Here is a 17,823-nt window from a genome sequence, read left to right on the forward strand (position 1 = left end):
CTGACATGGCGTAGGTGAATGGTCTTTGATCATTCTTCACCCGATCTACGCATGCATTGCCAAATATAACAAGATTCCTTGCTTTCGTCTGTTTTTTAACCGGATCCAGCTTGGTGCTAGAAGGGAGTCTATTGTTAAGACCTCAGGTTTGTAGCTATGAAAAATACAAATTGTCTTAGAAAATTTGTCATTTTTCTCAAGGATGCCATCGTTGGGAGAAAACCACTTCAGTGTGAAATTCGTGAAGACTAAGATGTTTGGTAACTTTAGAAACTCTTAAGCAGCTCGGTTAATTGTGTGAAGGTCTATAAAATGGCAAAACTCAAGGATCAACCTGTTTGTTGATTCACTTCATGAATTTAGAATATGCTGCTGCATTCTGTAAGAACTGAATAAATCAAACAGCCTGTTTTCAAGAGGCGTAGCTGTGTTTAAATTATGGATAAAGTGTGTACTTAAACTTTTCTTGTGGGGCCCTAGCTTTTATGGGGGCAGCTTTGCCTGGTGTGGTCTCTACATGTGAACAAGGAATGGGATGTCATCCACGGGTGCTTTTGTAAATTTTTAAGGAGAGGTCAAGCTTCTTGTTCCTTACCCTACACTTACGGGGACATCTTTTGCTTTTTCCAGATTTCAGGTAAATTTTATGCTGCTCTGTATAGTGTAAACCATTATATGAGTTGAGATACCTCCTCCATCTTTTGTTGGATGGTGAAAGAGAGATGGAGTCGTTGTGTTCAGTTTTGAGAAGAGGAGTCTCATTTGTCTAGAATCACAAACAGTTTTCTTACCTTTGGAATACAGAAGAAATAAGTTTTTGGAAGGCCACAGTGTATGTCTGTAAAAGAGTATTTGTTTTCTAATTTTGATTTTACTTCAGGTATCCTTGTTAGAGGTTCACTGGAAGAACTCAGCATCGACGACTACGATAAACAGTTGAACATCAATACTCGGTCTGTGTTTTTAATGATGAAATTGACACTCCCTCATATTCTTGCTACCAAAGGCAATATTGTCAATGTTTCTTCCAATCTCTCTATAAAACCAGTAAGTTTGATGATATGCAATATACTGTTTTTATAAAAATTCAAATTATCATAGAGGAAAAGAGCATGCCATACAGTGTGTGTAGCATATAAGTATTTGCCATGTTATTTATATCTAGTATTTCTTGTGGTGTAGAACTTTTTCATATTGTTATGTTGCTATAATCCTTTTAATGGCAATTCCTTTAATTTGCCAGACCTTAAATTTTAGAATCTTAGATTACTTTAAAGTGGTATAATTCTCGTGAGTAATGTATTTAAGCTATTGTTCAACACAAAAAGGAAACCTGATTTTGAAAATGTAAGTTCACTTATCTCAGAGGCACATAGAATATTGTGAGAGAACCTTCTTTGATTCCTCACATTTTTCTCATGTTAAAGTTCTTATACTGTCTTAGATTCCAGGATACTTGGCCTACAATATGAGTAAAGCAGCTGTTGATCAGCTAACACGAAGTGTTGCATTAGAAGTTGCAGGGCGTGGTGTGAGAGTAAATGCTGTTAATCCAGCGGTTATCATAACTGAAGTTCATAAAAGGGCCGGAATGGATGAAGCAGCATATGAAAAAGTAAGAATTACAAGTTAATTATTTTTACTGCATTACTATTATTATTATTATTATAATTGCATAGGGCACACTGCCTAAAGTAATGGGTGGGTGAATTTCTATCCCAGGGATGCCTTGCATTCTCCTGACAGTTAAAAGGAGAAGACAAGTTCCCTGGTTTATATTTTCCTATGGTTGGCATTAGAGGATGGAGAGGGCATCATTATATCAGAGGCAGGTCAAAGGCGATTAAGACTTCAGTACTATAAGGGAAAACTGTACTATGAGAAAAATTGGCTTATGTGACTTGATTAGTTGTCAAATGTTCTGTAGGACAGATTTATGGATATTTTGCTGTTTACATTCATATTAATAGTTTACATTCATATTAATAGTTTAAAATGAGTAAATAAGTGTTGTAAGCATTTTAGGGGCCATATATACTTAAGAGGGACAGTTGTAATAGGGTATTATTCTAAGATGTCTTAGGATGTTTTGGGATGATAGGTTGTGGTGTATTTTTGTTTAGGTTGGTATTAAATTGTTTTACTATGATAATTTAAGGTATGTTTTTGTGTTAACTATCAAATTAAGCGGTGAAACGTTAAAATAGACAGTTATAAGCATTTTAGGTTATAGGGTCCTTAGTATATGACTGTTATAAGCCAGTTATAAGGATTTTTAGAGAGGATTTTTGCATTTCCAAAGCAGGTTGTGGAACCTAATACTGCGTAAAAGTGGGGCAGCACTGTACATATTCCAACCAGAGAGGATACCACATATACCAATCTGATGGATTACAGGGCCTCCGCTGCCAAGCAGATGGTGCTGAGCTGCCTTGTGTTAGAGAGGCTTAGGCTAAATGTGTCAAAGTTGAGGTCCTCCTAGATTCCATCTTCTCCCTGAAAGACCACAGCCTCTTTAGGACCACTGACAAGCTTCACCCTCTCCTCCTAATGGAGGCTCTAACCAAGCAGGGATTCTGTTGGGGCCTCTTGATGACAGGAGGGCAGACATTGTAATCCGTCGACCAGATAAGACAGCCACCTTCGTCCTAATTTGCTGAGAGAAGCACCTTCAGGAACTTGACGACATACTTGGAGATCCCTTTAGAGCTGCATCATGGGGATTCCTGTTGACGAAATAAAGAGGGAGGCAAACTGCACAATTGAGATAGTTAATGCTGCCATAGATGCTGTACATCTGCCCAAGATTGCAGGGGATCATTGTGTTGGCTACATCTACATCAATGTCAAAATCCTTAAAGCCAACAACTCCCTCCACCCCACAATAAACCAATGCTCAACTCCGACCTACCAGCTGGCCAAGACTTTTAACTCCATATGTGTCCAGTGAACTCTGTATTGCTTCATCTACAGAGTGTCTTGAAAGGCTTCACTGTGCACTGTCCCAGGGCATTATTACATCATTGGATGGAGAGAACCTTTTCACCAACATGCCCGTTGATGGATGGAGAGAACCTTTTCACCAACATGTCCGTTGATGAAACAATACAGATGATCCTTGTCAGGGTCTACAGAGACATTCCCACCCAATATTGGCAACTGCTCGAGATCTTCACAATGGAGGCCCCATTCATCAATCAGTGAGGGCAAATGTGGATGCAGATTGATGGAGTAGCCATAGGTGTTTGTCTTGGTGTGCTGTTTGCCGACTTTTATAAGGGGTTTTGTCATACCAGCAGTATACATTTGGTTCGTCGATGACACCTTTTCCAACTTTCCCAATGTAAATGAACTGGAGACACTCGGGCACACCTTTGAGGAGGAATTGGTTCTCTGCTTCATGTGTGAGAGAAGTGTAGATGACACCATTCCCTTTTTGGATGTCTGTGTCACCAGCACTTCTCAAGACTCACACACGGGTACATCATAAGCCCACTAACATCAGGCTCTGCCTCAACAGCAATGGTGAATGCCTGGAAAAATTTAAATCCCCAGTCATTAATGCCTATGTTCATTTTGGCCTTTCACACAGTTCTTCTTGGGAATACCACTTCTGATGAACTCTAATATACATGGCCCAAACCCTTGTGGATAACCGATATTCTTACTGTTGGGTTGCCAGGGTGACAAGAAATGCCATCAACAGGTGGTATTGGCAGGAGAACCATGTCCCCCAAGAGAGTGTTCTACAAAGGCTACATGAACTCAGAGTATACAAGAAAGACAAGGCAGTGCTGAAGAACATCATTGGTGCCCATGTAAAGCCCACAAATTAAGAAAAAACGATCTACCTTAGGATCTACTACAAGGATCAGAAGACTACCCAGTACCTCATGAGGAACAGCCCTGTCGCCAGCGATGATCCCATTAAGAGGAGAGGAGTGGTTCACCAAACATTATTCCATGAGAATGGATGCTGCCATTCATACATCGGTATGACTGCGAATTGTTTTCACCTACACGAAGGGGTGGTATGTATACCAACACTACATGAGGGAACACAATGGTGGCCCCCCAATGCCAGCAGATTATAAGGAGTGCAAATACCTTAGGCCGCAACAATGACCATCACTGCCTCCAATATGAGAAGGCCCTCGCCATCCTCTGATGGAAACTGTCATGTTACTAATTGTAACCAAAGAGACCCTTCTCATCCCTTCTAACATCAGGAGAATCTCCTTGAATAGCAATTCAGCTACCCTCTATGTATTATTATTATGGGAAGAAGACCCTCTTTAAAGCAAACTTCATTGAAAAGAATGGCATGGTGTGCCATTGAGCTTATATTTTGCCTTCTCAACTTGTCATTAAGTTTCTTTGCTCTAGCAGGTAAATTATAAAGCAGCTGTCCAAAGTTTATTTATTATTCTGGCACTTTGGTAGGCCTTGCTTCCATTGAGAGGAAGTGAATGGCATCATGGGTACATGCAGGGAATATTTATACCCAAAAATAAGTTTATAAAGGGGGCCAATTTCTGGTTGGTCAGTCATATTCAAGGAGCTCTCCTATTGGGCAAGAGTCTGGCAGACTGACACAGTCGCTGATTGGTTGATGATAGGGGTGTCTGTATTAAAACTGCATGAGGGACACAGCAACGCCCCCCCAACGGCAGCAGATTGTAAGGAATATGTACCACAATCCTCAACTGCAACTTGGACCACCGACACCTCCACTGCAAGGCCCTGAGGCAATACCATAGCTGCCCTCCTCCTTAAGCCATAAGCAGAGCCACATGGTGCCAACCATGCAGGGCCCGTGTCGGTCAGCCTGACTCACAGCCAATAGTAGAGCTTCCTGAATATGACCGACCAATCAAAAGTTGCCTCCATTCCTTATAAAAGCATATTTGGGTAAAAATATTCCCTGCATCTACCCCTCGTGCCATTCACCTCCTCTCAATGGTAGCAAGGCTTAACAAAGCACTGGAATGATAGATGAACTTCAGGCAGCTGCTTTATAATTACCTGCTGAAACAGAAAATAATAAGGCAAGTTGTGAAGGTGAAATATAAGCTCAATAGCATGCCATTACATATTATTATTATTATTATTATTATTATTATTATTATTATTATTATTATTATTATTATTGTACTTAGGAAGCAGACCCTCTCTCAAGCATACGTTATTGAAAGTAATGGCTACTTCAGCAGCGTTACACTTGTAGAGATTCTTCTCTATTTTGCGAATAGCGGCTTTTTCCGTGCTACTTAAACAGGCTAGTAGAGCGCCTACAGAGGTCATGGTCAAATACAGGGTCAAAATAGGTGTACAGTGGGCCCCCCATATTTTCGTTCTCCAGATTCGTGGACTCACTGATTCGCGGATTTTTCTCTGGACCATATCTACCCATTATTTGCTGTGAATTCGCCTATTCGCGGGATTTTCCGACGATAAATAATCACTAATTACTGTATTTTGATGTTATTTTCATGCCTAAATACATTTTTATGATACAAAAATGATTTACTAATTTTAAAAAAATTAATATTGATCAATACTGATTAGTAAGTTTAATAAGATTAACTGATATCACATAATAATTAATAATTCTCTCTCTCTCTCTCTTACAGAGATGTATGCTTTTGTGTGATAAATGATTTACTAATTTTCAAATATTAATATTAATGTAAAGAGCAATCACTTCAATAAAAAAGATACTACAGTGAATTAGTAATATTTCGAACTCTCCTCTCTCTCTCTTCTCTCTCTCCCTTCTCCTCTCTCTCCCTCTCCCTCTCTCTCTCGTCTCTCTCCTCTCTCTCTCTTCTCTCTCTTTTACTGAGATGAGAGAGTTTTATGGTACATGTATGTATAATATGGTTATTAATATTTTCATTTGATAATAATAGATAATAATAATAATAATAATAATAATAATAATAATAATAATAATAATAATAATAATAATAATAATAACTGTAATTACAAAAATCATATGTGAAAGTACTATTTTGCAAATACTACGATAATCTCTCTCTCTCTCTCTCTCTTACAGAGATGTATGTTTTTTGGATGATGATTTACTAATTTTCAAATATCAATATTAATGTAAACAACAATAATGTAGATTCATTAAAGAAAATACTAAAGTGAATTAGCAAGATTTTAGTTTATAAATAAAAAGAATGATGTAAGAATGAAAGAAAATGCATTTTACCCCGCTGGGGTCCAACAACTGTCAAATGGAGGGGGAGTGTGAGTTGCCATCTCGTTTTGTTGCCATCTAAGGATCATATAAATTCTCTCTCTCTCTCTCTCTCTCTCTCTCTCTCTCTCTCTTTTACTGAGATGAGATAATTTCTATGGTACATATGTACGTTTATTAATATTTTCGCATAGAAATAATAGTAATATAACTAATTTTAAAATTCATATGTGATAGTATTTTAAAGAAGTACAGTAATCTATACACTTCACTCTTTTAATTAAGGATAACCCTCTCTCTCTCTCTCTCTCTCTCTCTCTCTCTCTCCACACGAGATACTAGTGCGTCGTAGTGGTAACTCTCGCCCTCTGTTTGGGCTGGAAGTGTATGTATAAGTATATCTTTAAGGACATTACTACATTTTATGGTAACTTAATAATATACAGTACTAGTTTACTAATAATATTAAGTTTAATGAGATTAAACAGTAACAATAACTCTCTCTCTCTCTCTCTCTCTCTCTCTCTCTCTCTCTCTCTCTCTCCATTATTATTCTCTCTGTCTCAGAAATAATTCATAATTTCACTCTTGATGGTCAGATATATGATGTTGCCATTCATTGGTCTCTCTCTCTCTCTCTCTCTCTCTCTTTATCTGTTATTTGCTGTAGGTATATATTTTTAATGGTAAAATGTTTAAGATGACTTTGAAATTATATTAATAATATAACCTCAAAGAATAATGCAGTAATAGGTTAGTTATTTTAGGTATATTTGAAGTAGGATGTTATTAAAGGTATACATTTGGTATCTGAACTCTCTCTCTCTCTCTCTCTCTCTTTCTTAAAGTGAGCTTTCGTCTGGAGCTGCCAGACATCCTCGGGCTGGGAAGCTGAGTGACTGATCTTGGTGGGGTGTCCGTCCTCGTTATATCTGTGGTTGACAGCAGGTGGTGTGCCCCATGCTTGTCTCCTATTGGCTGGTGGCAGTGAGTCTTTGTTTTCATTTATTGCCTGAGCTAGGTCTCAAGCCACTTTCTTTGAGCCGATGGTTGCGTTGGTTGCGTTGCAGCATATCCTGCAGCCGCCTGGACCTCCTGAGCGGCGCTGTGACGTTGATGGGCGTTGCGCTACGCTGTGGGACGTCACGGCTAATTTGATTTCCATCAGCTGCAGGAGTACCTCGTTCGGGGGCATTGTCTTCCATAGAGTTGTCATGATTGGTGGTATCATTGTTGGTGGCAGGTCTTCTCATACTCGTAGGGAGAGAAATTCTTCCTGCGTCGTATTCAGTGTAGGTTTTATTTGCTGGATGAGGAGCGCCTCCTGCAGCCGCAACCGACGGGCATCAGGGGCCTTCCCGATGATTTTTGTGTTCTGTATGATGACATCCGGGAGATGGCCTCCTGATGTTTGGTGCGGGCGTGATTCTTGATAGCCCCCTCTTTGGCGTGGCACGAGAGAAACATCACGAGAGACGACATCGTCAGGAATATTAAGATCATCGGGAGAGCATCTGACCCACGACGTCTGCGTCTCCTAGAAGTGCTGCTTATCCCCGAACAAAAGCCTCCCCTTAATACCACCCAAGAAGCGTTCCTGATACCGACGTGTGTGAGGAGGACCACACCCCTCCCCCCCACCGAAAGTACCAGCGCGCATGAAACAAACACCGGACATGAGAATAATACCAGGGGTGACGTCACTGAGGTAGAAGCCAATCAAGAGGCTCCTGGTGATACCCCCCCCCCTGAGAAGGTTTGCAAGACTCGTAAACGCCCGCCGTATGAGTCACTTTCCCATAACCAATGAAAACCCGACCTGCCTGAGAGGTGTTCTGACCGTACTCAAGAGCCCGCACCATCACGATATAAGATGAAGGACTCGCCTTTACGGGCTGCTCTGTGAGCAAGAGCCCGTGCTGACACAAGGTCAGCTAAATCAAAAACAACAACAACCACTGGAAAATCCTACCATTACCACCTTCCTCCCCATCCTGAGTTACGGGCTGCTCTGTGAGCAAGAGCCCGTGCTGACACAAGGTCAGCTAAATCAAAACAACAACAACAACCACTGGAAAAAAATACCTTACGGGCTGCTCTGTGAGCAAGAGCCCGTGCTGGCACAAGGCCAGCTTAATCCTAAACAACAAACAACAACTGGAATTTAGTCCCTCAGCAGTTATCGCTTGATAATGTCCTGTGGATCAGGAGGAAACATCGCATTGGAGAGAGAGAGAGAGAGAGAGAGAGAGAGAGAGAGAGAGAGAGAGAGAGAGAGAGAGAATTGTATAGGCAATAATAAATCAAATGACTCAACCGAATTTTACCATGCTCTTTGGTGCGTTACTCGCCAGTCTAAGCAACAACGAGAAAGCCGTCATCAGAAAGATAGAGAAGACTCGTTACAAGATGAATAGTGCTGAAGCAGCAGTCATTTTTAACAAAACATTATTATTATTATTATTATTATTATTATTATTATTATTATTATTATTATTATTATTAAGCTTATCCCCTATTAAGGGACAAAACAGTCACTGCCCAGTTCATTCTTCAACTGTTGAAATGTGGATGAACTCCCTAGTGCAGGAAACTTTCACAATATGAGTGGCTTGATACACCTACACAAATGTTGACTTTATCAGAAGGACATCACATTCCTAATACATGTTGCACTGGATACTTAAGTATTTTTTAGCTGTTGCAGCCTGTCCTTACCAGTATCTCATTTATGCTCTGAAGTGTCCATTCCTTTTTAAGTCTTCCCCTCCTTCTTCCTAAGCCTTTGTGCATTGCACATTCTTTTCATCTATCATCATCTTCATTTTTAAACTTGGCCAAGCCATTTCAAAACACACTGATCCTCACCCGTAATAACCTTTTCAACACTAATTTGCATACCTCCAAATATCTCACTCTTTCAGATTTGTTCTTACATAGACTTTGCAAGCAATCCTTTCCTATGACTTTCATCTTTTTGCTGTCCTTGCATTCATCATCCACACCTTGCTCCTACATTTACAATCCATTTTCTGCGTTCTTCCGTCACTCCATCATGGAGTTATTAAACAAGAAACAGCAGTAGGAACATAATACATCCTTGTCTCAGCCCCATTTTCCATGCCTTCGCTCTCATTTTGTCATTGCCTGTAAAATTCAGTGTTTTTTTTTTAACACCAAGGACTGTAAAATTCAGTTCTTTTATAACACCAAGGAATCCTTGAGAAAGCATAGCCCACACTGAATAGCAAATGAACTCTTGTAAAGCTGTAGTTTGTGATTAAACATAATGTACACGTGTTCCATCCAAAATAAGGAATTATTGATAATGCATATAGATAATCAACAAAAATTTCTATAAAAAGGAAACATTGCGGTATAAATATTCCTCTAATAGAGAAGGGGAGTATTCCTCTGTTTGAAATCAGTAATAAATAAAAATGCAAGCGCTCTCTCTCTCTCTCTCTCTCTCTCTTCTCTCTCTCGTCTCTCTCTCTCTCTCTCTCTCTCTCTCTCTCTCTCTCTCTCTCTCTCATTGCATCATTCATGCAGTATAGCCATCTCCAAACTTCCCATTTGGAAGTTTGTCTCATACAAGTTTAATTTGAATGCAAATGTTTCTCGTTCTTCTACAAGGACCTTGAAGTGTAAAACTCAGAAGAATATTAAGTATATAGTATTTTTCCATTGATGCACACTAAGTACATAAGTTGGGGAGGTCAAGATAAATTCAAGCATTATTATTATGCAATTCTATAGACTTTAGGCTGTATTTATGGCCTACGGAGAAATACTGTAGATAACCTGGAAGCATGTAAAGATAGATAGTATAGATGTTCAGTTTGGATGAGGTAAGGAAAACTGGGGGAACACACACATTGTATAAGACTGATCCAAAATACTACTAGAAAGTTTGTCAAACCAGATGGAAGTTCCAATTACTACTCAAAATCAGCAGTGGCTTTAGGATTAAAAATTAGCTCCAGGTCTTCACAGCAGTATTTTGTTCAAATTTTTAAAACATGTTATTATGTATGGTGAGAATTTGGGATATAAGATATGCATAGTACAATATTGTTTTGATATGAGAAACATTCATGCTATAGTTTTCATCTATTGAAAATCACTTTTGCATTCCCTAACACAGTACTGAATAATTGCTTTAACAGTTTCTGGAAGATGCAAAAGCTTTCCATCCTATTGGTCGAGTAGGGCAAGTTGATGAAGTCTCAAGAGCTGTACTATTCTTAGCATCAGATCATGCTTCTTTCATAACTGGGGTCACTTTGCTAATAGATGGAGGAAGCACCATTGCGTAAACTGAAAGCCACGGTAAGCATTAACGCCAAGGAGTTTAGTTTTACTAAATTTTTCCTGTTAAAGGTACCTTAGCTTTTTTTTCTTAAAATTAGCTAGACCACCAAAATAAAATGTTAAAAAGGACAATTATACAGTATATGCTAATTGACTCGTTCTTGGTGGTTTTGTTTTATGAAATTCACTGTATTCCATGGCCAAAATTCCCTCTAAAATATTTGTACACTGTAAAATACCAGTACAATTACATTGTGTGGTGCTCAAAGATCTACAGTGTCTCAGAAATGCAGAACTGTAGTAGTTATTGTCTTAAAAATGCAAACCTCTTATTTTCTCATACAATATTAATTCTTGGGTGACTTTAGTCCAGAGATTCAGTTATTTGTTCATATATGGAACAAACCTTGGTCTTAACGTAAGGGATAAATTCTCTAGCGCCTGTTGGAGTCTGGTTAAAAATAACAAGGAATTGGTGGTAATGGGAGTCAGCCAGTATGGGAGTAGGAGGAAGCAGCACTCCCTGCATTACCCCCACTATGCATCATCATATCAGTTTCTCTTTAACCACCTTTGTAGCAAGATGGTACGGTGTCTGCTCTCACAAGAAGCTCGTTATTTTGCATTTCCTGCCTGCATTATGCCTTGGCATTCTGTTTTTTGTGTGTGTGTTTGTGTAATATTGTGATGTCTGTGGATATTTTTTGCATTTACTGAAATGCAAACCCGTGGTAGAACTAAGTCTCTCCAGTGTCAGAAACGATGCCCTGGGGTTAGTAACAACCCTTGTTTTCATTACTTGTCTTCTTTGGATACAGACCCCATTCCACTCGTAATAGGTACAGAACTAACATATGCAGCATAAGTAATCCATGTTTTGAGTGCTGTCGTTGGCCTTCTGAGCAGTGGAAGAGGTTTGATAAAAGAGGAAATACTATAATAGGAAACTGACAGCAGCATCTTGGATAGGTTTTTCTCCTCCCTTGGTGGCAGGTGTATCAATTCCTTTTTGTTACACCTCTTCTTTAGTAAAATCTCCTCTCACTGCTGCTTCTTCTACTGAAGATTATTCTCCCTCTCAGTTTCTTTGATTTTGCCCTTAGAAGATTTGAGGGGGTTTGGGAGATCTTGTAATTGATGTTGCTGCCCCTGCTCTTTCAAGGAGGGACGCTTCCTCCCTGTGGAGGAGGAGGCAGCCCCTCTTGTACAGTCTTTTCAGTGGGAGATGTGCAGATGTTGTATGAGTGTTGGTCATCGGTAGGCTTGTCAATGGTACCAACCTTTTCTGCATCCCAGCAAGGTCTGCCATGATAAGTTTCCAGATCTCAATTTCGAAGATGTCATCTCAACATTCAGCAGTCTCCCTGTGTCTGTTTCCAGAGCTACAGTTGCCGTGACATCACCTTATCTGTCAATGGCTCTCCCAGCACCTTACTCCCTGCCATTTCCATCCATGCCATATCTGTTGACTTCCATCCATAAGCCACCTATGTCTGCTTCCTCCAACTCTCTCATCCTGGTTCTTTTTGACAAGTGAAGGTATGTTCCTTAAGAAGTACAGCCATGTCAAATTACCCAAAGTCTGTAGGAAAGATGATAAGGCTCCAATTAAGAAGTTGATAGTGAGGGAATGCTCTCAGGACAGAGACCTTCCCCTTAGTTTGTCGCCCTCATTCACATTTACGTTCTGGGAGGGATAGCGATCGGCGCTCTCGCTCACACAGCCATGACCATAATCGACCCTCTTGACCACATGGCCGTGATTGTGCTTCACGTAATGACAGTCTAACACACATGGCCATGTCTGTAATTGACACTCTTGATCAAATGGCAATGGCCATGCTTCACATAACGACAGCCGATCACAGTCAGCAACCAATAAAGACATTAATCATAGTTCTCACTCCTGTTCTTGTGGGCGGAATCTGAATCAGAACAAGATTCTACCTCATTCTGAAGATCTACAGACCCCCAAGAAAGTCCTGGGACCCGAATGATCCTATGCTCCAGTGGTGAACAACGATGTTCTATGTTCTCTCTCCTTCTCTCTATCTACAACTCGATCAACAGGCCAGATCATGATTCCTGTGGCCCGGAGGTAAAAGATACAAATCACCAGGAGTTTAAGATGACCTAGTCTGAGGTCGTTGAGCTTATTATTGGGTGTAATGATCTAGTTGAAGAGACATTGGCTACCTCCTCTGGTCACACTTCAGGCATCAAAGCTCTGCTTGGACCTAAGAAAAAGACTTGAAGTTACCATGCTTAAGCATGCCGATTTCATTCTTAACCAAGTGAATTCTCTTGTCTCTTTATAGGATAATTCACTCCACTCCAGTAGATCCTACAAGCTGCAAAGGTTTTTATGCAACCTCCAAGGTTTCCTTGCAACCAAGACAAGTTGTTCCAGACCTAGTTTGTTTTGGCTCACACATTTCATTAGACCAAATTGAAGCAGAGGGGCCATCCTTCACTCATCAAGAGGCGATTTCCTTAGACACAACGGTTTCATCAGCTTTCCAGGCCACTTCATGGGTTGATTTATGGACAACAACAGTAGCTACCAGGGGCAACACTGAAGAGTGCCACCATCTTTAGGTGTTGCAATCTGGCAGTAAGACTATTTCTTACATGGATCACTTACAGCTAATATGTGGGCCAATTGGTTACTTAAAAGAAGAGATGCCACCCTTTCCAAAGTCTCAAGATTTGTCAATACAGGCAGTCCCCAGGTTACGACGGGGGTTCCATTCTTGAGACGAGTTGTAAGCCAAAATCGTAGTAAGCCGGAACATCATAAAAAATCCTTAGAAAACCTTACTTTTAATGCTTTGGGTGCATTAAAAATTATGTAAACTGCATTTTTACTACATTTTTCATAAAAAACCTTCAAATATTATTGATTATTTTGCATTTTTGGTGTCGTATTTCTTGTGCCAGATGAGCGTTTTAGGCGTCGTAACCCTGGAACATGCGTCGGAACCCTGGAAATAATTTCTGATGAATATAATTGAAAAGCGCCTTAACCTCGGAAAGTCTTAAGCCGAACCCTTCGTAACCCGGGGACTGCCTGTATGTATTCCGTACTAGCTTTACAGAATGGAGATATCTTAAGCTCCTCATATCTCGTCCCCAAGGATCAGCTTAACACTGCAGTCGACAGGCGTACAGCAGACAACGATGACCTAGTACATCATGCTAGCAGTTCCAAACCAAGACTCCAATCCATATTCTTACATGTCTCCTAACAGATCTCGAGGCATGACAGTGCTGACCAAAGGTCGTCAACCTTCCCCACATCCACCAAAGAAAGCCACTCAGCAGCAGCGTTAGTTGGTGTTTCGGGCTGTTTGGCTGCTGGTTCTTTCGTTAATTTAAACAAGGAAGGTGCTTTAGATGAGCCTGCACACCATTCTCGTTGTCGGTCTCTGTTGCCGGAGCAGGAGGAGGGAGACACACTAGAGTTTTTGTCTTCCTTTTCAGAAGTTGATGATCTCATTTGTGGATTCAACAATTTGGAGAGTAGGACTCAGGCTCGGTCGTCTTACACTACTTCCTGCTTGGAAGCCTTGCTGGGAGCTACGCAGGATCCCAAATCATCATTTCAACTTCCCTTGTCGGGGCACGTCCAGTCGGTCTTGCATAAAGTTAATACCTCTGTTTCAGATCAAGACCATTCACTTCGCCGTAGGTGCTCTGCCAAGCCACTATCCCTGCCTCTAATGAGGCATAGGAAGTACTATGCTACAACTTCTGCCTTTTTGATGTCGTGTCATCTTAACCTGGACGTTATTTGTCTGAAGCTGGGATTGACTTTGGAGCAGGTGAGGTCGGTGGTTCCGTCCTTGTCTCCACAGGATGCCTGAGCATTGGAATCTACGGCAGACTCCATGTTGCAGACGGTTTCTTGGCTGGACTTCTGGTCTATGGTCATTGCCAAGATAGCTTCTGACAGGTCCCAGAAGGGTTGATGAGTGCGTCCTCTCTTGCCAGTTTGTTGCAGTCAGGAGGCAAGGCATTTTCGTATATGGCTCACCTCAAGTGTTAATTTGTGGGCTAACCTTCTCCTGATTAGAAGAGACACGGCTTTATCCAGAATGAAAAGATCACTTGACCCTGAGTCCTTGCTGGCATTGAGGAATGGGGATCTGTTGGAGTCTCAATTTTTGTTCCCTCAGACCAAGCTGAAAGATGCAATAGACCGGCGCCAGGCTGACATCAAGGACAGGTTAGTGCACCAGGCTGTGTCTAAGTCGGAGTCTCGTCCTCAGAGATGTCTGGCTCCTCCTCCTCCTCCTCCTCCTCCTACCCATGCCCAGCAGCAGTCAAGAAGATCGACGCCTGGTAGGCTGTCGAGGAGTTCGGTTTCGGCAGGGCCTCCCAGTTCATCTCAGCCTAGGTCAGAGGACCAACGTCCCTTTTGCTCTTCTTCCTTTAAGCTGAGAAGGGGCCTGAGGGGCAGAGGTTAAAAGGGGCCGTCGTTAGGTTAGGCGCTCTCCCTCTCCTGTGCTGGGGGAGGGGGGTGGGGGTTGGTGCCTGGCAGGCCATTGGGCCAAGTGGCAGAGTTATGGAGCAGAGTTGGTGGTAGATGTCCTTCTCCTCCTCTGTCAGACAAGCTGCAGTTCAGGAAGGCATATCCTACAGATTCTCTGAAGTTCTTGGCTCTTTGGGAGGAAGTGCAGAATATTCTGGACAAGGATGCAATAGAGGAAGTGGTGCATCTGTCTCTGGGGTTTTACAGGCACATCTTGGTGCCCAAGGCATTGGGAGGTTGGAGACCTGTGATTGACTTATCCACCTTGAATCACTTCATCAGGAAGACACGGTTCAAGATGGAGACCCTGCGTTCAGTGTTGGCAGCTGTGAGGGAAGGCGACCTCATGCTGTCAATAGACTTAAGGGATGCATACTTCCAGATCCCTATTCATCCAACGTCCAGGAAGTTCCTTCGCTTCTCTCTCAGGGACAAGGTCTTCGAGTTCAGTCCTGTGCTTCAGGCTGACAACAGCCCCTCAAGTGTTCACAAGGGTCTTCTCTCGTATCAAATTGGGCCCATGCTCTGGGGATCTGTAGGTGTACCTCGATGATTGGTCTCTACAATGGAGACTGGGGGAATTCTGGTCTCTGGTGGGGGACTCGCCCGTTAAAGGTTCCTCTGTCTCTGAAAGTGAGAGAAGACCTTTGTTGGTGGTTAGATGACTGAAATCTTTTGAAGGGTGTTCCTCTGTGTTCTCTCCCACCGGACTTCCTTCTGTTTTCAGATGCCTCCCTTGCAGGTTGGGGGGCCATTTAGGCATCCTCGTTGCCTTGGGCGTTTGGAGTTTGGAGGACAAACAGCAGCATATCAGCGTCTTGGCGTTGAAGGTAGCCTTCCTGGGTCTGAAGGAGTTTCGGGAGAAGGTAGAGGGTCATTCTGTCGTTCTCATGTCGGACAACACCATGGTGGTCGCCTATGTGAACAAGCAGGGAGGCCTGGTTTCTCGTCAACTTCACGCCTTGACAATCGAGGTTCACCAGTGGGCGGTCAGCAATTCAGTAGAGCTCTCAGCCAGGTATATCCCAGGCAAATGGAATGTGGTCGCAGAGAAACTCAGTTGTCTGGATCAGATCCTAGGCACAGAGTGGTCCCTTCATCAAGAACTAGCTGACAAGCTCTTCCAGGAAACTGGAGATATTCTGTCCAATGGTTCCAGATCCTTTAGCATTAGGCAGAGGACGAGTTCCAACATCCCTGGGACAACCTGGGGGTGTATGCCTTCCCTCCGTTTTGTTTGATCCGTCAAGTTCTGAACAAGCTGATGAGTTCGCAGGGTCACAGGATGACTTTGGTAGCCCCTCTGTAGCCTCAGGCGGAATGGTTCCCAGATCTGCTGTCGTTGTTGGAGGTTCTGAGGGAAATTCCCCCTTGACGGCATTTCCTGTGTCACCCACATGTGTAAAGGTTCCACCAGTCGGTAGAATCCCTGTCTTCACGGTCGGAGGCTATCAAGTATCTCCTCCAAGCAAGAGGCTTTTCTCAGAGAACAGCAGGGCATATGTCCAGCAGTCCCCGAAGGTCGACCTCTGCAGTTTACCGAGGCAAATGGGCGATCTACTGTGATTGGTGTCATAAACTGGGTTTTTGCCTCGCAACCTCTATTTAACAAATAGCAGACTTTTTAAACTTCCTCAGAGATGAGAAACATTTGTCTGTTTCTGCCATTAGAGGCTACTGGGCGGCCCTGAGTTTAGTGTTACGCCTTAAAGGTATTGACATTTCCTCATCCTGGGAACTTTCCTTGCTAGTTAAGGGGTTTGAGCAATCGAGTTCTCCTAGGGAGCTCAAGCCTCCGACGATGGATGTTTCCCTGGTTCTCAAGAGCTTCACTAAGGGTCCATTTGAGCCTATGCATTGCTCATCTAACAGGAACTTGATGCTCAAGATCGTTTTCCTCCTGGCCTTGGCATCTTCGAAGAGGGTAGGAGAGCTACATGGTCTGAGCTATGATGTGAAGCACACCAGGGGTTGGTGTCCTTCGAATTTGTCCCGGAATTCGTGACCAAGACCCAAAATCAATCTGTGCACGATGACAGGTTCACTTCATTTTCAATTCCATCACTGAATGACTTTGTGGGTGGTGATCTCAAGAGCTTTTGTTGTGTCCTGTCCGGGCCCTGTGTTGCTATCTTAAAAGGACTCGGCACCTTAGACCAGGCTGTCGCAGACATTTTGTTAGCACAGGACATTTAAAGAAAGATGTGTCAAAGAATACTATCTCTTTTTGGATACAGGAAGCTATCAGACAGGCATACTTAACTCTTGATGATTCCGCCACCACATCTGTGCAGGCTAGAGTGCATGACGTTGGGGGTATTGGTCCCTCTCTGGCTTTCAAAAAGAACTTGGCTGTACATAGAGTGTGAGCGCTGGTACTTGGTTATGCCAGTCCATGTTCACCTCTTTCTATCTTAAGGATGTTGCCCACAGATCTACGGACAAGCTTTCCCTGGGTCCTGTGGTGGCTGCCCAACAGGTTGTGTAACTCATAGTTGCCCTTAACCCTCTTACGCCGATTGGACGTATTATACATCGAGTCAAAATGTCTCCCGTATGCCGATTGGACGTATTAAACGTCGACTCAAAAGTTTTTTTAAAAATTCGCGGAAAAATACTTATAGGCCTACCAGCCGAAAACTTTTGAATCACGCGCCTTGGGGGATGTTGGGAGTTCACGGATCAAGGCGTTGTTTTGTTTACAATCGTTACGCAGGCGCGCAAGCGCGAATTTCTTTCTTATCGCACTAAAAAGTATCAGTGACAC

The 17,823-nt window shown here is 42.3% G+C and overlaps 1 protein-coding gene across 5 annotated transcripts in view; it reads left to right on the plus strand.

The window, feature by feature from the left end:
- Window positions 1-17,823, plus strand: part of LOC135220964 (uncharacterized oxidoreductase TM_0325-like) — a 108,413-nt gene that overhangs the window by 66,567 nt on the left and 24,023 nt on the right. For all 5 annotated transcript variants that reach the window (XM_064258637.1, XM_064258636.1, XM_064258635.1 and 2 more), the window contains 3 exons: window positions 881-1,047; window positions 1,445-1,615; window positions 10,378-10,540. In XM_064258637.1, the coding sequence (XP_064114707.1) occupies window positions 881-1,047; window positions 1,445-1,615; window positions 10,378-10,527 (488 nt within the window). In that variant the 3' untranslated portion in view covers window positions 10,528-10,540. The remainder of the gene's footprint in view (window positions 1-880; window positions 1,048-1,444; window positions 1,616-10,377; window positions 10,541-17,823) is intronic.

Source organism: Macrobrachium nipponense, chromosome 2 (assembly GCF_015104395.2).
Source record: "Macrobrachium nipponense isolate FS-2020 chromosome 2, ASM1510439v2, whole genome shotgun sequence".
In the NCBI taxonomy this organism is placed as follows: domain Eukaryota; kingdom Metazoa; phylum Arthropoda; class Malacostraca; order Decapoda; family Palaemonidae; genus Macrobrachium; species Macrobrachium nipponense.